Source organism: Mobula hypostoma, chromosome 5, assembly GCF_963921235.1.
Source record: "Mobula hypostoma chromosome 5, sMobHyp1.1, whole genome shotgun sequence".
Taxonomy (NCBI): Eukaryota; Metazoa; Chordata; class Chondrichthyes; order Myliobatiformes; family Myliobatidae; genus Mobula; species Mobula hypostoma.
In genome coordinates this window covers 33,935,172-33,957,101 of record NC_086101.1, presented here as the reverse complement: position 1 = coordinate 33,957,101, position 21,930 = coordinate 33,935,172, and the positions used below count along the sequence as shown (strand labels likewise).

The window sequence follows — 21,930 nt, the reverse complement described above, 5'->3', positions numbered from 1 at the left end:
CAATAATAGATCAATTCCAAAATCAGGTCCACTCCATCAATTCCATCAATTCTTGCTCCAACACACCATGCTGGAGGAACTCAGCAGGTCAGGCAGCATCTATAATCCTGATGGAGGGTCTCGGCTTGAAACGTTGACTGTTTATTCCTCTCGTAGATGCTGCCCAGCTTGCTGAGTTTCTCCAGCATTTTGAATGCATCGATCATGCATGGAACTTAAAATCCATGCCCTAGGCAGCCCCTGAGGCATCCCCTGGGGACCCAATGAATCCTCAAAGCTAATTCTAGTTAGCAAAAGACTCAGTTTGATTCTGGTTTGCAGGGAGACCTGTCATTGTTACATAGAGCATCAGCCGTTTACACAACAGATCGATGCCACTGTGAAAAAGGCAGACAATGAAATCTCAGATAAATAGACAACAAGCAAATGCAAAGCAATTTAAGGTGCCTCAAGGCACTTCAGAGAGAAGGGTTACATTTTAAGTTTGGTATTTGGGCAATGCAGGGAATGCAGCAGCCGTTCTGCAGTGTGTTCACTGCCCACTTGTTACACACTGCATCTTGTACACTGAGGCATCAGTCACTCTACAAATTCCCAGGATGCCTGGGTCAGCGTCCTGACCTCCACTTTGTGCACTTAATCCAAGTTACATTACTCCAAACATGTCCACAGCTCTGAAACAGGCCAGTCAGCCCCTCCACTTTGTGCAAAAAATCCAAGTTACATTGACTCCAAACATGTCCACAGCTCAGAATCAGGCCATTCACCCCCTTCAGCCCATGCTGTTGCATCTATTCCCCACCCATCTTCTCCCTCAGGCTCCCCCCTAACCCTGCTTCTTCTCCTCATCTCCACCACCATCTAGACCCCACCCCGCTCACGGCTCACCATAACCACGGGACAATGTAAAGGAGGCCATTTTGCCCTTAGAGTTTGTTCCACCACACAATCAAATTGTACCATTGGCCTCTGTTCCATCTCCTTAATGACAGCCCAAAGGCACCTTGATCCCAGTCGCGGACACTCCCGCTGATGGACCCCACAAACTCTGGGGAAGAGGGTTCACTGTAAAGGATGATTAACTTTCCCATCTCTACTCTCGATGTCCTTATCCGGAGACTGCCCGGGTCCCAGTCCCTCCGATGCAAAGAAATGGCATTGCTACATCCTCCCTGTCCAATCCTCTTGGAACCCTGTGAGGAGATCTAATGGGATCCACTAACCAGTGAAAACTATGCAGTCTCACTCACTGTCTGAGGTCATGATCCATCCCAGTCAACAGTCAATCCACACTGCAAGGCCAATTTATCTTCCCTCAGTACAGACTCCGAAGTTGTTCACAGTGTTTCCAGAAAGTTCCTTACATCCTCATACATCTTCCTTACAGCAGCCCTCCGCAAAACAAAGTCTCCTCACCTGGAATGGGAGGGCAACTCCAGTTTCACTGTCCGTTACTGCTGGTTATGAGGCCTTTAACTATTGGATTCATCCAGCAGAGACTGATAGCAAAGGAGCGCTGTGCAAGGGGGCATGCAGGGGGGTGGTGTTGGGAAGCGCTGCACCACAGGAGGGGAAACACCATGGGAGGGGTAATTCTGCTTTTCACATGAATATCAAAGATCACATTGATCCCAGGGCCAATACCGAACCCATCCAGCTGAGTCAAACATTGTTTGACCTCTTGATGATTGTGGGATCTTGCAGAGCACTAACACATACAGACAGCTTGCTGAGCGCTCCTGCCGATCCTGATGAGCAGGGTGTGATGCAGTGGAGGTTGGCTGGGAGGGGGTGGGACAGATTCCTGGCTGATCCCTCTCACTCAGAACAGGAGGAATCTGGAACTCACCCCAAAACTCCGCCAAGGTCAGTTTCAGCCCTGAGGTGACTGGATTCCGACTGAATGATTGAGGGACAAGGGGACCAAGGGGAGAGCTGGGGTTGAGGTTGAGGTGTGATGTAATTGAGTTGAGGATCAGAATAGAGGGGCTGAATGCCTTAATGCCTTGGGGGGGGGAGGGAGGGGGAGGGAGGGCATTATTGGACTCAATGGACAACCGTGTGTGTGGGAATAAATTAAAATTATGCCTGTGTAGGGGGCTGGGAGTTGGGAGTTTGGGAATAATCCTGCATGCTGGTGTTGTTGGACCATGGAATAGCTTCCGGTTGAGCGTAAGAAGCAGAGACACTGGCAAAATGTGTAAGTATTGTAACTGATTGCCAGGACTGTGGGGAGAGGACAAGGCAGTTGAACTGTTCCCAATAACTTCTGAGCACTCTGCAAATAAGAGATGGGCATCTCCTGCGCTGGCCACGTCAAACCCTCTTTGGAAAAGCTGATGGAGAACTCAAGTTGAAAGGTCACAGCTAGGGCCTCTGCCCAGTGCTTGGATCAGGTCTGGGTCTGGGACTGAGAACCAGGACCAGACCAAATGGACATTTCAAGGAGGGAAGGGAGAGAGCGAGAGAGAGAACATTCGGAAAGAAAATTCCAGAATTTGAAGCCACAGCAGTAGAAAGCAAAGCCTGTAATGGTGGAGCGATGGGAATGAAGGATAAGGGAGAACAGGTCATGAATCTGTATCAGAAGCAACATTGTGTTTCCAATATAAATGTCCATCACATTTTAATCTGGCTGCAGTAGCTCATACCATTGGTCACTTAGCACATCCATCCCTACAGTCAGAGAGCAGACAGAAAAACTGCGCTTATCTGTCTGATTCTTAACAGACAATAAAAAACATTTTCACCAAAGCCAATATTTTTAATTGACATTTCAATGAAGATAAGATGTCAAAGATTCAGTGAACTTGTTCCACTGTAGCTTGTACTTCCTGACATTACCGAGATGCCAGATCAACCAACATTTCTGGGATATTTCAAGGCATTTCCCAGACTAGTGACAACCCTAAATCCCTACAGCATTGAATTGCAAGTTTAAGTTTAATTGTCATTCAACCATACAGTACTGTGTGGAAGTCTATACAGGTATAGCTGGGGTGACTAACACTTCTGCACAGCATTGTGGGAATTTTATGTACCTCACTGTAATACTGCCACTAAAACAAATTTCATGACATGTGAGTGATGCTAAACCTGATTCTGACGTAGGTATTTAGTGTGGACTAAGAGTGGGAAGGGGACAGGGAGAGGGGAATAATGATTGGGAAAAGGGGAAGGGAGAAGCACCAGAGAGATATTTTGTAACAACGATCAATAAACCAAGTACTTGGAATCAAATTACCTTGCCTGGTGTCTCAGGGCTGCATCTGTCTGTCTGCACCCGCACCAACTCCTGCCCCTAGCAATCCTTCTCTGCCACCTGTCCCATACCCCTCCCACAACAACGCTCCAGTCTCACCATTCCTAACATGCTTTGCTCCCACCAGGTTCACAAATACTCTCTCCACTCCATGTTGACAAATACAGTACTCTGCAAAAGTCTTAGGCCTTGGTGTCCACATTTCCGAGGATCTCACCTGGTCCCTGAACTCCTCCATCCTGATCAAAAAGGTGCAACAGTGCCTTTACTTCCTGCGGAGCATCAAGAAAGCTCACCTCTGTCCCAGAATACTGGCAGACTTTTATCGCTGTACCATTGAGAGCATACTCACCAACTGCATCTCAGTGTGGTATGACAATTGTCCCGTATCGGACCGCAAAGCACTCCAGCGGGTGGTGAAAACTGCCCAGCAGATTATCTGCACCCCATTGCCCACCATTGAGAACATCTACCATAAATGCTGCCTGGGCAGGGCGAACAGCATTATCAAGGATGCATCTCACCCTAACCGTGGACTTTTCACTCTCCTCCCATCCGGTAGGCGCTACAGGAACCTCCGCTCCTGCACCAGCAGGCACAGGAAGAGCTTCTTCCCTGAGGCCGTGACCCTGCTGAACCTCACATCACAGCGCTAAGCAATATTGCACCCATATTGTACTGTCTCAGTACTTTTATATTTGTGTGCTGTAGCACTTAGTTTTTATTCACAGTTATTTTGTAAATAACACTATTCTTTGCATTTCTGGTCGGATGCTAACTGTATTTCATTGGCTTTGCACCTGTACTTGGCACAATGACAATAAAGTTGAATCTAATCTAATCTATATACATGTGCCTAAGACTTGTATACAGCTAAACAAAACACCATTCCTCCAGGGCCAGGTGCAAAACACAATGCATACAGTCACAAAGTACAGTTACAATAGTACATACTGTCACAAAAGATTAATACTAGCAGAATTCCCTGAGTGGCATGGCCTGAAGATTGATGCATGGGGTATTGTCCTGGAGTAAAGTACAAGATGTTGCACAAGTCAGCCCCATACCTGCACACAGCGACAGTGACAAATACTACTCAAAAATTAGACCAGCTGATTCATCTAAACAGCAACAGCTCAGTAAAGTCATTGACTTCCGAAAATGGGTTGGTGGACATGCTCCTGTCTACATCAGTGGCGTAGAGGTTGAGAGTGTTGGAAGCTTCAGGTTCCTAGGTGTGAACGTCGCCAATGGCCAAGTCTAACCATGTTAATGCCACGGCCAATAAAGCTCACCGAAGCCTCCACTTCTTCCGGAGGCTAAAGAAGTTTGCCATATCCCCATCAACTCTTACCAATCTGTATCGAAGCACCACAGAAAGCATTCTGTCAGGATGGACAGTAGTTTGGTAGGACAACTGCTCTGCACAACTCTCTGCAAGAAACTGCAGAGAGCTGTGGAGCCAGGTAGGCACATTGCAGGAAACTGCCTCCTCTCCATAGATTCTGTATATACTTCTCACAGGAACCTGCCTGCCCTCCATAGATTCCTGTATATACTTCTCACAGGAACCTGCCTCCTCTCCATAGATTCTGTATATACTTCTCACAGGAACCTGCCTGCTCTCCATAGATTCTGTATATACTTCTCACAGGAACCTGCCTGCTCTCCATAGATTCTGTATATACTTCTCACAGGAACCTGCCTGCCCTCCATAGATTCTGTATATACTTCTCACAGGAACCTGCCTGCTCTCCATAGATTCTGTATATACTTCTCACAGGAACCTGCCTCCTCTCCATAGATTCTGTATATACTTCTCACAGGAACCTGCCTGCCCTCCATAGATTCTGTATATACTTCTCACAGGAACCTGCCTGCCCTCCATAGATTCCTGTATATACTTCTCACAGGAACCTGCCTCCTCTCCATAGATTCTGTATATACTTCTCACAGGAACCTGCCTGCTCTCCATAGATTCTGTATATACTTCTCACAGGAACCTGCCTGCCCTCCATAGATTCTGTATATACTTCTCACAGGAACCTGCCTGCTCTCCATAGATTCTGTATATACTTCTCACAGGAACCTGCCTGCCCTCCATAGATTCTGTATATACTCGCACTGCCTCCGTAAAGCAGCCAGCACAATCAGAGAATGCCCTCAGCCCGGACATTCTCTCTATTCCCCTCCCCACCAGGCTAGATAGTAATGTCTGTCAACATGCAGCCTCAAGAACAGCTTCTGTCAGACTATGTGGATTTGTAGGTTAATTGACCATGGTTGCCCGCAGTTGCTAGTCAGTGGTGAAACCTGGTAGGGAGCTGATGGGAATACGGGAAGAATAAAGTGGAACTAGTGTAACGGAGTGGTCAATGGTTAGCAGAACTCAATGGGCCAAAGGGCCTTTTTCTGTACAGTATTGATCAATGACACTATCTGACCATTGTCTTGATGTCCATGGCCTTTCTGCCCCAGTTCCTTGCTTTGTAACACATTGGCTGAGAATCACCTTGGCAACGACACTGAAGATTAGCTTTATTTGTCACAGGTACGCCGAAACGCACAGTGAAATTAATTGCTTCGTGTCAACAACCAACACGAGTTCGAGACGTGGCGGGGGCAGCCTGCAAGTCTAACATGCCTCCAGCCCCAATATGGCATGCCCAAAACACACCAGTACGTCTTCAGAATGTAGTTGAAAACAGGAGCACCCAGAAAAAACCCACGTCGTCCTCTGATGGGCCGCAGTGGGAATTGAACCCCATTCGTGAAGCTGTCACTATAAAGTGTTGTCCTAACCACTACGCTTCTGTGCCACTCCATACAAGGGAGGGTTCCTCATCACCTTCTCCACTGGCCTTACTGGTGTAACCTACACCCACTCTGTGCTCCCCTAGGGTCTGCTTTCCCTCTCTGCCCTCCTCCCCTACCCCTCGGTCAGTGAGTGGTGAATAGGAAAGAACCTCTAGCTCCTGACACCCACACCCTAGCATTGATGGCTTGAGCTTGAGGGTGTGGGGACTGTGTTGTGGGATGGGCAGGACTAGGACCCAGTGGGTCTACACCCCAGGAAGTTAGAGCAGTGAAGTGACCTCACCGGCACATACTTCTGGGCTGTGAAAGGAATGGGGAGGGATGAGGATCTGATTTTGCACACTGTCCATTTCTCCAGAGAATGAGAGGAGGGACACCCTGGGACACACAGAGAGAAAACACATGTAAGAGAGAAAATGCAAAAGATGAGACAGAGTGAAGGACCAATGGGGAGGCAGAAAGGGTGATCGCAGATCTGAGCCACTCCATTTACTGGTGACCCCATTATCTACAGTCAAAGGCCATTTTATTAGGTACACCTGCTCATTATTGCAAATATCTAATCAGCCAATCACAAGGCAGCAACTCAATGCATAAAAGCATCATGCAGACATGATCAAGAGATTGGTTGCCAACCACCATTAAACAAAACAGAAGAAGAAGATCAAGAGATTCAAATGCTGTTCAGACCAAACATCAGAATGGATTCAGACCATGGAATGTTTGTTGGTGCCAGATGGGGCGGTTTGAGTATCTCAGAAGTTGCGGATCTCCTGGGATTTTTGTGCACAACAGTCTCTAGAGTTTATAGGAATGATACGAGAAACAAAAAGAAACCCCAGTGAGTGGCAGTTCTGTGGATGAAAATGCCTTGTTAATGAGAGTTCACAGTAGACAGTCTACAGCAGTAAAACACCACGCACATACACTCAGTGGTGCCTTATTCGGTACCTAAAATATTGGCCACTGATTGTATTAACTTAGAGAGATACAGTACAGGCCCTATCCCCACCACCCAATTACACCCATGTCAGCAATTAACTAGACCTTGGTGTTTGAAGTATTGGAGGAAACCAGAGCACTTGGAGGGAATCATGGAGATATGTGCAAACTGCTTACAGACAGCCACGGGATTGAACCCATCGCTGGTCCTAACCCTAAAGTTGCTAAAAGCTCAACATCTTGAGATGGTGAAAATGTATTAAAAACACACTAGAAACTGGGAGGAAGCTTCATCTGTTCATTACCTGATACCAATTGGCCACTGTATCTGGAAGACAGGTCACTCACTGGTGGTACCAGTGAGCACTGTGCCGAGCACTGGGTGTCCCCAGCGCCTATCAGATCCACCCATTCTCCCATACATTGAGCCTTCCTGACACCCACTATGGGGCCAGAGAAACATGTTCCTGTTCTCAACCTGGAAATGGTGAGGGGGGAGGGGAGGGGTGGTTGCTGGTGATCTGGGTCTGGACTGGGATGGGGGTGGTGCAGAAGTTGGTGTGGGTGGGGACCGCCACTTCTGACCTTCTGCAGGTTCAGCTGTAGATGTGGTGTGGGTACAGACTGGGGTTTCCCCTCGCCGAATGTCCCCACTCAGGCTGGTCACTCCCTTAAGGGAGCTAGCAAGGAACAGGCTATAGGTCAAGGAGTGGGTATATCCTCCCCGTGATATAAAGTAGGAGGGGGTTCTCCTGGGTGGCCCTCCCCAGCCTTCCATTGACTGAGAATGGCAGGAACACCGGATTGGCTTGACTTTTGCAATTTGTATTGGGGAGGGAGTCTCCCTCACTGATCAGGTTCCTGGGACCACGATACCCGCCGCGCCAGCAAGCTCTCCGGGTCCACTGTCCCATTCTCACTCTTCTGCCCGCCCAGCGCCGGGGAAATGGCCCTATGTCCAGTCCGGAATAAAAAACCATTTCCCCCGCACAGGAAGAGAGTGAATTCCGACCGTGCTTTTGTTTCGGAGCCTCCCGGTCTTGTTTCTAAATACAATGGGGAACCGCATTCCTGTCTCTCGCCCGCTCGGGGTGGTCCTCCCCGTCTCGGCAAGACAGAGTAAACCGCAAACACCATTCAGCAGTCCCAGATGACTCGGTGCAAGAGAACAGGCCACAGACGGTTATCTCCCTGTGCAGTGGACGTGTTATCCTATGGGGCGGTGGTGGCGGGGGAGTTAAGGTTGAAATGTAACGCAAGTGCTTGCTGTGCGTCCGTTCTTTCGCGCGAACTTCCTCACATCCATCCCCGGAGCGGCGTCTTTAGCGTGGTAACCCGACAGCCAGCGAATGGGGCAGGGCAGGTGAGGACCAGTTGGGCGAAAGGAAGAAAGTTATACGGGAGGTGGGGAGAGAGATGGGGTGAGACTTATGGAAGTAAATCAAAGCACAGGACGGACCAGATATTCCTTCTGCAACAAATGAGAAGCCGAATCTCTAAGTCGGGGAGAGTCCCGTCCCCAACCCACCTGCACGGGGTCCTTGCCTTCAGCAGGCGAGGATGAGGTTGGGGAGACGGTCGCACATACCCTAGTTCCGGGTAAGAGGGGATCTCCCCTCACACCAAAGTTTCTGGCATTGAGGTGGAGGGGGGTGAATACGCGGCTCCTCTAGTTTGCGAACGCAGTTTCGAGAGCAGTCTGTGATCACACTCCCAGCAGAGACGGTGAAAGGTGCGTTCCTATCCAGCCCAGCCGGCCTGTCCGAGATTAGGGTGGAGCCGACCCCGTTCGGTGAGAATCTAGACGGCGAGCAGCGGAAAGATCCAGCCTGCAGCATTGGACTGGAACCCCCCCCCCCCCAGCAAGAGGCGGCTGGGGTGGGGGGTGGATATTCTCGGTTGATTGAATCGGCACAGACCCTCGCCCCACCCCGGACTTATTATACCTGCCTCTCCCACATTGCCCAGAAACAGATCCACACGCCGAGCCTATGCAGTCAACTTGGAAACCGTTTGCCGAGAGCGCACCGGCGCGTACAACAGCAGACCATCCGCCACAAAGCGTCACAAACTCAAGTAGAAGCGGTGTTAGTTCTGCCGCCGGCCGCAGCAGGGTCAGACCCCTCGCCCCAGAGCTGCCCGCGCACAATCAGTCCAACATGGTTCACAAGCGGACATCCTACCACCCAGCAAACACACTGTTCCAGAATTTTCTGAGCCTCGCTGGCTTTGGAACTACTACATCCTCGGCAGGACCTTCACCTGGGTCTGTGCGTGTGTGCGCGTGTGTCCGATACTGTGACACGCGGGTGTTCAGGGGTCACTATGTCACGGGCTTTCCTCAGCCACACTCGGGCGGAGTTCTCTCAAGTCAATGGGTCGTGTCACCGTCCGGCCCATCCGGATACTACCTCCACCCCCCACCGATGCACCAACCAAGCTTCCACCCCACAATATAACTTCAGTCCGTGTTACTCACCGCTGCCTCCGAGCTCCGAGTCTGAGCCAGGAACAGAATGGCCGGGAGCAGCCAACACCTTAGGCGAGACATCAGCCCGTCTCCGCCGACGCCAGCACCTCCCGATGCCAGGCCACACGGGGGTTAGCGGCTGCCGAGTTTCCCTTCTGCCCGGGGCGCGGGGGCTTTGCTCTGGAGACGGAGACTAGAACGGTACGTCGGTGTGTCTGAACACAGATTACCAGATCTGGAAACCCGCTCTCTGTTCCCAGTTTACTGGCTCCTCCCACCTCACTGAAAGTTCCAGGGAGATTTAACCCTTGGCTGCGCATACCTACACTCAAGGGGAGGAGGGGGCTTCGCCAGGACCTTAAGGAAAAGGTAATTTTGCAGGGTTAGCGGGGTGCGTAGCTGGGCAGTGACTCCACCCGGTCCGCAGAGGGTTTGCACTGGGAGACTGCGGGTGGACCGTTACTCAGTCTCTGCCCGTGAGCATCAGCGGAGACCCAATGAAAGGTCTTCCCGGGTCCTTTCTTCGGAAGTTCTGTGGATTTCTCAGGGTGAAGACGGCGATGATCAGCGCTTCTTATCAGGGGCAGCTTGCGTCTGTCCGAGTTCAGTGGCCCCGCACATCCATGGCGAGGGTTGCCCCTCTCCTTACAGTGAGTGTGGGTATGCGCAGCCAAGGGTTAAATCTCCCTGCAACATGTTTAAGGACAGTGAGGTGGGAGGAGCTAGTAAACTGGGAACAGAGAGCGGGTTTCCAGCTCTGGTAATCTGTGTTCAGACACACCGACGTACCGCTCCAGTCTCCGACTCCAGAGCAAAGCCCCCGCCCCCCGGGCACGGGGGAGACTCGGCAGCGGCTACTGGCCCCCACCCCGCGGGTGGCCAGACGCCAAGAGGTGCAGAGTCCGGCTGACGTCCCGCCTGAGGTGCTGGATGCTCCTGGCTCAGACTCGAAGATTGGAGGAAGCGGTAAGTAACACGGAATAGAGTTACACTGCTTACTGCGAAGGTTGGTCTGTGTGGTGGTGGTGGTGGGCGGTTGTGATGCCCGGGACGGGGATCGGACGCCGAGACTGACCGTTCGGGCGCACATTGATTGACTTTAGGGAATTCTGGAGCAGTGTGATGGTTTATGGGGAGGCGTTGAGCAGTTCTGAACCGCGCTGGTCTGACTGTGCAGGTGCAGTTGGCATCTGTGGGTCGAGGAGTCTGACCCCGCTGCTGGCGGGCGCGGCGATGGCGGGGGGAGGGGGGAAACACAGCGTGACCCGTGTCTGGGGTGTACATCTCTCCCTGGGATACCTCCACCCTGCCCGTGGCCGGGAGGAGCTGAGTGGAGAGTCCCCGTGACCATGGAGCTCGTGTGTGTGTGTGTGTGAGTGAGAGAGAAGGGGGGGGTGGTGGTGCTGGGAGACACGACAGTCCCAGCCCGTTCCCACAGGAGTGCCCACTGGGCTGTCCCAGGATCAGTAACGAGCGCATTTCTCACAATTCATCTCATTCTTATTTAGTCTGATTGCCAACGAGGAAGCGGGAAATGGGCGGGAAATGACGGCGACTTCTCTCTGTCACCCCTTTGCCAATGTGTTGCCTCAGAACTGAATTGCCTGCATCAGTCCGGAGTCAAACTGAGGCAGCGAACGGCGCAGTGACACAAGCTCCTGCCCAACGTGACCCCGCAGTCCCGACCCTTTCCCCGGATCCCGGATACTCGGGGGGGGGGTGGGATCGGTGCGGACGCTGGGTTCACGACGACCCCGTGCTAGACCAGCCGGTAAAGAAATTGCCAATGTCCGTGAAGGAAGCGGGAATGGCGAGGGAAGGGGAATTTCCTCATCCACTGCCCGCTCCTTCAGTGCTGATACCCGCTGTGGTGGGAGTCAGGCTCGGTGGGTGTGAGGCCGCAGAGGAGACCTGTTTCTCTGGACCAGAAGTGAGTGGATTCGATCATAAACGGAGGGTGGGGCCTGGATAATATAAACGGTCCCCTCTTCCCGTGCACATTCCACCCCCTCCCAACTTACTTAATATCCAAAGTGCTCATTTCCGAGGCGTGCACACCTCATGCAATAACCCTCCCCTCGCTGAAACTGGCCTTTAAGCCCACCATGTCTTTGTCGACTGTGATGCCAATCAAACCAATATACGATCTATATTCGACCATTTTCACCTCCTTGTCCTAAACGTTCCTATTGTATCTTCTTCCATGACACAATAAGTACTTGCCTGGTACAGTGGTATGCAAAAGTTTGGGCACCCCGGTCAAGATTTCTGTTACTGTGAATAGTTAAGTGAGTAGAAGATGAACTGATCTCCAAAAGTCATAAAGTTAAAGATGAAACATTCTTTTCAACATTTTAAGCAAGATTAGTGTATTATTTTTGCTTTGTACAATTTTAGAGTGAAAGAAAGGAAAGGAGCACCATGCAAAAGTTTGGGCACCCCAAGAGATTTGAGCTCTCAGATAACTTTTACCAAGGTCTCAGACCTTAATTAGCTTGTTAGGGCTATGGCTTGTTCACAGTCAAGGAAAGGCCAGGTGATGCAAATTTCAAAGCTTTATAAATACCCTGACTCCTCAAACCTTGTCCCAATAATCAGCAGCCATGGGCTCCTCTAAGCAGCTGCCTAGCACTCTGAAAATTAAAACAACTGATGTCCACAAAGCAGGAAAAGGCTGTGAGGAGATAGCAAAGTGTTTTCAGGTAGCCGTTTCCTCAGTTCATAATGTAATTAAGAAATGGCAGTTAACAGGAATGGTGGAGGTCAAGTTGAGGTCTGGAAGACCAAGAAAACTTTCCAAGAGAACTGCTCATAGGATTGCTGGAAAGGCAAATCAAACCCCCCGTTTGACTGCAAAAGACCTTCAGGAAGATTTAGCAGACCCTGGAGTGGTGGTGCACTGTTCTACATTGCAATGACACCTGCACAAATATGACCTTCATGGAAGAGTCATCAGAAGAAAACCTTTCCTGCATCCTCACCACAAAGTTCAGCGTCAGAAGTTTGCAAAGGAACATCTAAACAAGCCTGATGCATTTTGGAAACAAGTCCTGTGGACTGATGAAGTTAAAATAGAACTTTTTGGCCTCAATGAGCAAAGGTATGTTTGGGGAAAAAAGGGTGCAGAATTTCATGAAAAGAACACCTCTCCAACTGTTAAGCACGGGGGTGGATCGATCATGCTTTGGGCTTGTGTTGCAGCCAGTGGCACGGGGAACATTTCACCGGTAGAGGGAAGAATGAATTCAATTAAATACCAGCAAATTCTGGAAGCAAACATCACACCGTCTGTAAAAAAGCTGAAGATGAAAAGAGGATGGCTCCTACAACAGGATAATGATCCTAAACACACCTCAAAATCCACAATGGACTACCTCAAGAGGTGCAAGCTGAAGGTTTTGCCATACCCTCACAGTCCCCTGACCTAAACATCATCGAGAATCTGTGGATAGACCTCAAAAGAGCAGTGCATGCAAGATGGCCCAAGAATCTCACAGAACTAGAAGCCTTTTGCAAGGAAGAATGGGTGAAAATCCCCCAAATAAGAAGTGAAAGACCCTTAGTTGGCTACAAAAGTGTTTATAAGCTGTGAAACTTGCCAAAGGGGGTGATACTAAGTACTGAACATGCAGGGTGCCCAAACGTTTGCTTTGGGCCCTTTTCCTTTCTTGTTATTTTGAAACTCTAAAAGATGGAAATGAAAAAAAAAATCTTGCTTAAAATATTAAAGAAATGTGTCATCTTTAACTTTATGCCTTTTGGAAATCAGATCATCTTTTACTCGCTTAGCTATTCACAGTAATGGAAATTTTGACTGGGGTGCCCAAACTTTTGCATACCACTGTATATCTTCTTTAAACTGTTCCCATCTTACCTTAACCCTGTGCCCTCTAGTATTTGACATCCCTGCTCTGCAAAAACAAAAGATTCTAGCAGTCTGCCCTATCTATGTCTCTCATAATTTTATAAACCTCTGTCAGGTTGCTTCCCACCCTTGGGGGCTGCCCAGGAAACAATAAATGTTGCCCAGCCTTTTATTATACCTAGTACTTGCTAATCCAGACAACATCCTGGTGAACCTCTTCTGCACTCTCTCCAAGGACTCCTCTCGTCCTGTGGTCTGTGTGTGGGATAGTACTAAGGTTTGAGGCTTGGGTGGGTGCGTTAAGGCTATAGGACAGCTGCATAAGAACCCCCCCACCTTCATCAGCATTATCATCACACAGCCCGTTTCCTGGTCAACATTGCTTCAGTCTATTGCTCTTCTCCAGGCTAGCCCACAGCCCAGACCAGGAATCACTGAGGAACGATGTGTCAGTGAGTGGATGCAATAGCCGTATCCCGATGGAAGTTTGGTCATCACATGACATTTTCCCAAGCAATGCCTGACCAAGTGAGCAACACACAAGGTGCTGGAGGAACTCAGCAGGTCAGGCAGCATCTAGCATCTACAGAACCCGGTGTCCTATCCAGGTGACATTTTCGTCATGTGATATGCAGTTCACCCATCATCATACGAGTGTGATGACATTTCTTTGTATGAACCCATATCCAGCTTCCCCTTAAACTTACCACCAGCAGGTCCAGCCGTTGTTATCCATCCCTTGAGGGTGCTGGTGACCCTGGCCTTGAGCTGGTGTCGTCCTTTTGATGGCTTTGCGGAAGGAGTTCTGACATGTAGACCCAGTAATTAAGGGCTGGGTGATAAAGTTTCTAGTCTGGAATATGTGTGTGATGCTGAAGGGAGCCTGTAGTTTGTGTTCTTCTTTACTTGGAACCTACGCCCTGATTTATGACCAAGGCTGCAAGTCTGGGAGGAATGGACATTCTCACACCTGATCTTATGATGGAGTAATGCTGCCGAGAATGGCCTGAGTACCTCCTATGGTGATGTTCTGGGACTGTGATGATTGACCTCCAATGGTCACAACCATCTTTTTTTTTCTGCAAGCTATGGCCCCAACCAGTGAAGTGCTTGTCCAAAGCCCACTGACTTTAGATTTACCAGGGCCCCTTGATCCCACATTCCGTCTAGGGTTGCCTGGGTTACCTCCCCTCACCACTGGAGCTCGGCTCTGACTGATGTCTCTTTGACCCAGACTGCGATCTGGCCTGGAGTTGAGTGGTTGTGCAGAGGCTCCAGAATGGACATTGCCGAGCAGGTTATTGGGAATAGGTGCTGCTGGACAGCTCTGTCAGTGACATCCCCCATCGCCCTAAATATCGAGAGTGGACCAGATCGGGTTTGTGCTGCAGTTTGTGAACAAGACTTAGCTAGGCAAGTTTCCACATGGTTGGGTGGATGCCAGTGTTGTAAGTGGACTAGCTAGAGGCAGAGCTAACTTTGGAGTGTGGCCTTCAGTACCACAGCTGCTGTAGTGTTTGCTATAGCCGCTGCTCTCAGTCGGTTGCCAAAGTCACTAGCACTAAATCGGACTGGCTTCTGTGCTGGGGATGTCAGGAGGAAGCAGAAATACTTTATCTACTCACCGCTGTTTGTTCAGGATACCGAGATAGCAAACAAACAATGGGCCTGTTTCCACATGTGGCTACAGCATCAGCGAACAGACTAATCACGGACTGTGTATGCTCCTGAGCAACGTACCTAACAGGAGTGACTCAGCCAGCAGGGCAGCATCCATGGAAAAGAGTAAACAGTCAACATTTCAAGCCGACGCCCTTCAGCAGGACTGAGTAAAAGATGAGATGTTAGAACAAGAAGGTGGGGGGAGGGCAAGAAGGTGGTAGGTGAAACCAGGAGAGGGGGAGGGGTGATCTGGGAAGTCAATTGGTGAAAGAGATAAAGGGCTGGAGAAGGGGGAATCTGATAGGAGAGGACGGAAGACTACGGAAGATAGGAAAAGGGGAGGAGAGAGTGTCGTGTTGGACAGGTAAGGAGATGAGGTGAGAGGGGGAAATGGAATGGGAATGGCGAAGGGGAGGGGGCAACTACCAGAAGTTTGAGAAATCGATGTTCATACCTTCATGCCTAGACGGAATACAAGGTGTTGCGAAGCGGTCTCCCAAGCTATGTCGGGCATCATTGATATACAGGAGGCCATACCAGGAGTACCAGATACAGGAGATGACCCCAACGGACTCACTGTTTAATGTCTTTTTCTCAGTTAGTGGATCAATATAGATAGATAGATATACTTTATTGATCCCGAGGGAAATTGGGTTTTGTTACAGCAGCTCCAACCAAGAATAGAGCATAACTATAGCAATACAAAAACCACAAACAATCAAACAACAAAATGCAAACTATACCAGATGGAAAATAAGTCCAGGACCAGCCTATTGGCTCAGGGTGTCTGACCCTCCACGGGAGGAGCTGCAAAGTTTGATGGCCACAGGCAGGAATGACCACTCGTGCTGCCCAGTGTTGTATCTCGGTGGAATATGGCCGAAGTCCAACAGTAAAAAGTTCAATATCCGGTCTACAAACACGTTCCTCGATCGTAATATGACCCGGATTGCACCATCTGTTGTTAACCAGAACAGTAAGCACCCAACTCCTTTACGCTTACTGCTCTCAATGCACTTCCGGTCAGCCGGAACGGTCTGGAAGCCGTCCATGGAGAAGTTTTGATCGGGTATGTCCTCGTGCAGCCCCGTTCCAGTGAAACACATAACACTGCACTCCCGAAATGTTCTCTGACTCCTGGCTAGTGCCGTGAACTCGTCCATTTTATTACCCACCGAACTCCTCTTCTCCATAAGTCTCTGCTGTCTCGACCTGGTCCTCTTTCCTTGCCTTTGTGATTCCCCCCTGCATCCTCTCTGCCTTTTCCTCGAGATTTCAGCAGGGGTGTCCGCCGCTCTGCTCACTAAACCGGCCGGCATTAGCGCAAGCAGCTGGTCCCTGGAATACACAATACTACCATGCTTCTGTCCTGCTAATGAGACGTGTCGGAATGTAACTATTTCCAGCGCTAAAAACCCAAATAAAACACTCTCTACCAGCATGTTAGAAAGGGTGCAGCTTCAACGTGTTACCGTGCAAAAAAAATACAAGACATAACATAAGTTAAAAAGTAAGGAGAAAAAAGTAAGAATACTGGTCTGGAATGGCTGTTACATGCTGCATGCACGATCGGTGCATGCACACTTAAGATATGGTTTACCTAATGTATATTTCATTAGATATTTACAAATTAGGAATTTGTTACGTGGTTTGCTGCCAAATTACCCTTATGCTTATCCACCAATGTGACAGATGTTCTTTTTCAGCTTAAATCACTTCAAAAAGGGTTGAGAGTTATAATTTATAAATGGATATTGAATTTATGAATGATATTAACAATAAAATTAAACGTGCCTGGGAATTGGAAGTTCAAGAGTCATTTTCAGATAATCAATGGAGTAAAATTCTTCATTTGGTTAATAACTCATCTATTTGTGCCCGTCATTCCTTGATACAGTTCAAGGTAGTGCATCGGGCCCATATGTCAAAGGATAAACTAGCACATATTTTTTCCAACATCAGTCCTGTTTGTGACAGATTTAATATCGAGGTGGCCACTTTAACTCATATGTTTTGGTCTTGTATAAAGCTAGACAATTTTTGGAGAGATGTTTTTAAAACTTTATCAAAAGTTTTGGATCTGGACCTACAACCTAATTTACTTCCGGCAATATCTGGGATTACCCCATCAAAACCAGGAAATATTCTTGTTTCCACTTAACGTATGATGGCCTTTTCAACTTTATTGGCTAGGAGAGCCATTTTACTGAAGTGGAAGGATTCTAATCCACCTACAGTCTTTTATTGGCTCTCCTCCATTATGTCCTGTTTAAGTTTAGAGAAAATAAGAAGTCGGACATTTGATACATCCTTTAATTTGAGCAAATCTGGCGACCTTTTATTCAATATTTTCATTTGATTTGATTTATTACTCTTCCAATTTTTTCTCGAAGTTTTAGATTTGATCAGAGAGCCTTTCTTTTTCTTTTCTGGTCATATCGGCAGAATGGACTACCCAGTACCTTTGTTTTGTATAGTGTAGTGGTTTTTTTTTTCTGATTTAAAATACAAAGTTTTTTTTCTTTCCTCTTTATGAACTGATAAAAGGAGAATTGCTGTTTTCTTTTTTTATTATATATTATATACTAGCTTAACACTATGTATGATTTTGATAATGTCTATTTTAATCTCTGTATGGTTATTGATATATATATTTGAGATAATTCTCCTCTTGTTTGTATTTATGTTCCTTTTAAATTAATAAAAAGATTAATAAAGAAAGAAAGGCCCCAACGGACTCACAGGTGACGTGTTGCTTCACCTGGAAGGACTGTTTGGGCCCTGAATGGTAGTGAGGGAGGAGGTGTAGGGGCAGGTGTAGCACTTGTTTTGCTTCCACACTTGGACTGGAGGAAGCACCATTTGTACTTTGTCTGGGGAGCCTCCACCCTGATGGCATAAACAACAATTTTGTGAACTTCCAGTAATTACCCCCCACCCTTCACCATTCCCATTCCCATCCCATTTCCCTCTCACCTCAACCCCTTACCTGACCATCGCCTCCCTCTGGTGCTCCTCCCCCCCCCTTCCCTTTCTTCCATGGTCTTCTACTGTCTCCTATCAGATTTTTCCCCTTCTCCAGTCCTTTATCTCTTTCACCTATCACATTCCCAGCTCTTTACTTCACCCCTCCCCCTCTCCCATTTTCACCTTTCACCTTCCACCTTATACTACTTCCTCTCCTCACCCCAACCTCTTGCTCTAACTTTTCATCTCTTTTTTTTCCAGTCCCAATGAAGGGTCTCGGCCCAAAATGTTGACCCTTTACTCATTTCCATAAATGCTGCCTGGCCTGCTGAGTTCCTTCAGCATTTTGTGTGTGTGGCTTCGATTTCCACATCTGCAGATTTTCTCACCTTTGTGTATGCTTCTGACACCATATTGTTATACAGTACAGAAACAGGCCCTTCAGCCCAACATATCCATGCTAACCAAGGTGCCCAACTGATCTAGTTCCATTTGTGTGATGAGCTCTTCAGACCCATGCAGGCACTGATATTTTTAGGGCACCTGAACTGGTTAATTGTTGTCTAATGAGAGTTGTTAGTCATTCAGAGTTCCTTGTCATGTGGTCTCCTGGTGCTTTCTGTTTAGACTTGTTAAGTTTATTTTGATGAGCTTGGGGATTCCATGATACTGGTATTATTTAAGTGGACGTCTGATTAGCACGAATTGTGGGGTCCTAGTTTTGAGAATGTTATGTCTCGTGGTGTCGCGTGGCCGCGCCATTGATGTTCTACTGGAATTCATATGACTCTGGTCACCGGCTCCACATTGGAGTCTGTCTTTCCTCCGCATTTGGGTTCTGACATTGGCCATACACATCATGACATTTGCCTGTGGTCTCTAGCCTTTACTATCCATGTAACTGTCCAAACATTGTAATTGTACCCACCTCTACTACCTCCTCTGGTAACTTATTCCATATACCCACCACACTCTGTGTGGTAAAACTTGTCCCTCAGGTCCCCTTTAAACCTTTTCCCTCCTACCTTAAAGCAATTCCCTCTAGATTTAGACTCTACTCTGGCTTTGGCTATTCACTTTTTCCATGCCCCTTACAATTTTATATACATCTTCAAAGGAAAATAGTTTTAGCCTATCCCCGTTTCTGTTCTATCCCCAGTGGATGTGAGGAGCAGGGATGGGTGTAAGGGGGGAAACACAGAGAGGGGTAGCAGATCAGAAAGTCACATAGAAACAGGAGCAAGCTTGGTCTGAGCTCACATTCCCTCAAACACCATAGGGAATGTTAGGTTACCACGTGCAGCTGCTCTCTTTCCCTTTTGGAATTTGTCTCCCACCATGTCCTTGATCTTGCTGTCTAGTTCTAGCACCTCTTTCTCCAGTAGTTCCTCTTCAGTAACATTAATGAATACAGGACCTCGCCTGCCCCACTTTAAACCCAACGATTAAACTCTGTGTCTGCATCTCTCACTAAGGTGACAGATACAATGCCTCAGTCACATCTTTACTGGCCATTATAATCCTCTTGTCAGTTTCACATGTAATTTTAGTAATCCCTTCATATATAGGTATAAAAGCTCCCACAGCCTTACTTTATATTCCTCTGACTTCACTCTCGTATTCTTGTCTCCATCAACTTTTTGGCTTCTTGGCTGTGTTCTGAATCTCTGCAGATCCTTCAGCTCACCACACCCTTGGCAGAATTACAAGCTTTGATTAAGTTTAATACTGTCCTTGTCCTCCTTCATGAGTTTGGGATGTTCACTTTACTTGCAAATGTATAAAAATTTCAAAGTGCTGAAAATTTGCTTTGCCTCTCTGCTATCTGATTTTAACCAGATAAAATTTGGTTAATATACCAGATTTGTCAATATACCACACACACTAAATAATTGGCTTTACTTACAGTAAGTCCAAAACTCTTGCTTATGAATAAATTGCCTCCCTTTGAATACAAAATTCCTTCTATTGTCTTCACTTCTCCCTCGTGGACCCTTCATTGAGATCGGACTGAAGAGGCTGGGGAAAGGCCCAAGTACAGCATGGAAAACAGTCTGGAGAAGACGGGTTGAGTGGCCTCATTCTGCACAGTCCAGTCCATGCAATGTCCAAAGGTGTTTCTTTAGTGATTGAAATCTAATCCCATGTCCTCAATTCAGCCAACACAAAGCAGAGATAGTTCTGAGTTCCTCGTGTATATACGTTGGTGCAGTGACTTTTTTTGAGTTTCCACAGGCCATGGAAAATGGCAACCTGGGCAATAGTGTTGATCCATTCTGAAATGTACAGCTGTAGGCTGAGGTCCAGCAAATTCTTCCTCAGGTGCCTGGAGGGACTCCACTCTATGAACTGCTGCTCCCTTGCCTCCCCCTTCCTTCCCTTTGCTCATTTGGTCAGGTCTATTCACTCTCCCTGCTTCCATACTCCTTTTCCCCACGGCTCCTCCTCTTCCTCTCTAACCTGATTCACCATTAGCCCTCTGGCAGTCTCTCTGGAGCCCACATTGCCTGCTGCCCATTCATGTCGAGGAAGATTGCCTGGGGTGTATGACCAGCAGTGTGAGTGAATGTGTAGGGACAGAGGAAACCCAGTGCAGACCCTCTCACTCCAGTCCCCCCGCCCCCACAGATTCACGTCATGCCTGGAGGATGCAGAGTGACTGAGCTGAGGGCCATTCAGAAAGGGACAGAGGGTAGGGTTTCAAAGGATGCTGAAGTGCTCTGAGGGAGTTTTAGAAGGAGACTGTGTGGTGCCACAGCTCAGATGTATCCCTGTTTCACCTGGGAAGCAACTGAGTACTGGTTCAGTGTACGATATGTGGCAGGAGACAGGGTAGCCAATTTAAAGTAAAGACCAACATTAAAGGGAGGAATGTTGTTTCTTGCATTACATTATCTACACACCCACCTAAGAAAGCATGGGAAGCCTTGGATTATCAGTCACCTGACAGGTGTTGTCTCTGACAGTGTCAAGCCCTATCAACTCTGTTTGCTGGTGGTCTCTAGACTGGGGCTTGAATTTGCAGCTTTTAGACCCACAGCTGATGCTTACGGTTGAGAGGTCAGGGTTTACCACAGGGTATTCTATCAGGAATATTGGATTGAGAGAGGGGCAACCTATGGGATCATTCCATAACAATTGAGTCCCAAGTCCAGTATTGTGGATTTTGGATCAGTTCAAGGTGACCCGAGGTTGTTGGTGAAATTACTCCATTAAAGCTCTTCCTAATTTTCAGTAGACTGACACAGAGTGAGTTGATGCAATTGTCCGTTCACGGTGAGATTCCAACACATGGAATCGTTAATTAATTCTAGTCAGGGCCAGGAAGTATTGGTGAGGTTAATGGTTTCTGAAGCTCACCTTCCATAACGTGTCCGACACAGTGGCCTCACTTTGAGGACACATGGGGCCATGGTTTGGAAATATGAAAGCCACTCTTTGAAGCTTAAGAACAGAACTGTAGCTTTTGATAGGGTAGAGTGCAATGTGGTTGGAAGGATATCTCTGAGACTGGTGACAGATAAGTGACCTGATTTGTCACCAATAGGCTCGCGACATATGGACTCAATTTTAAGGATTCTACAACTTGTATTCTCAATGTTTATTGCTTATTTATTTATTATTATTATTTTCTTCAAAGTTCAAAAGTTAAAATGAAACTTATTATCCAAAGTACATATCTGCCACTATATACAACCCTGAGGTTCATTTTCATTTGGGTATACTCAATAAATATAATAACCATGATAGAATTAACAAAAGATGACATCAACAGGATGGAGATCTAGTATGCAAAAGACAACAAACTGGGCTGTGTGGTGAAAAAAGCACAACAGCACCTCTTTCACCTCAGATGGTTGAAGAAGTTTGGCATGAGTCCCCAAATCCCAAGAACTTTCTACAGCGGCACAATTGAGAGCATCCTGACTGGCTGCATCACTGCCT

The 21,930-nt window shown here is 47.8% G+C and overlaps 2 protein-coding genes across 5 annotated transcripts in view; one reads left to right on the top strand and one right to left on the bottom strand.

Moving 5' to 3' along the window:
• LOC134346745 (collagen alpha-5(IV) chain-like) overlaps window positions 1-10,090 on the bottom strand; it is a 131,431-nt gene extending 121,341 nt beyond the window's left edge. Inside the window, exon 1 of the mRNA XM_063048339.1 lies at window positions 9,501-10,090. Coding sequence (XP_062904409.1) covers window positions 9,501-9,572 — 72 coding nt within the window. The 5' untranslated portion in view covers window positions 9,573-10,090. The remainder of the gene's footprint in view (window positions 1-9,500) is intronic.
• Window positions 8,737-21,930, top strand: part of LOC134346743 (collagen alpha-6(IV) chain-like) — a 182,010-nt gene continuing 168,816 nt past the window's right edge. Inside the window, exon 1 of one of the 4 annotated variants that reach the window (XM_063048336.1) lies at window positions 8,737-8,753. The gene's annotated coding sequence lies outside the window, so the exon portion shown is untranslated. Of the gene's footprint in view, window positions 8,754-10,241; window positions 10,458-11,298; window positions 11,422-13,945; window positions 13,965-21,930 lie in introns of those variants that run through there. The other 3 variants (XM_063048335.1, XM_063048337.1, XM_063048338.1) reach the window with 3 other exon arrangements.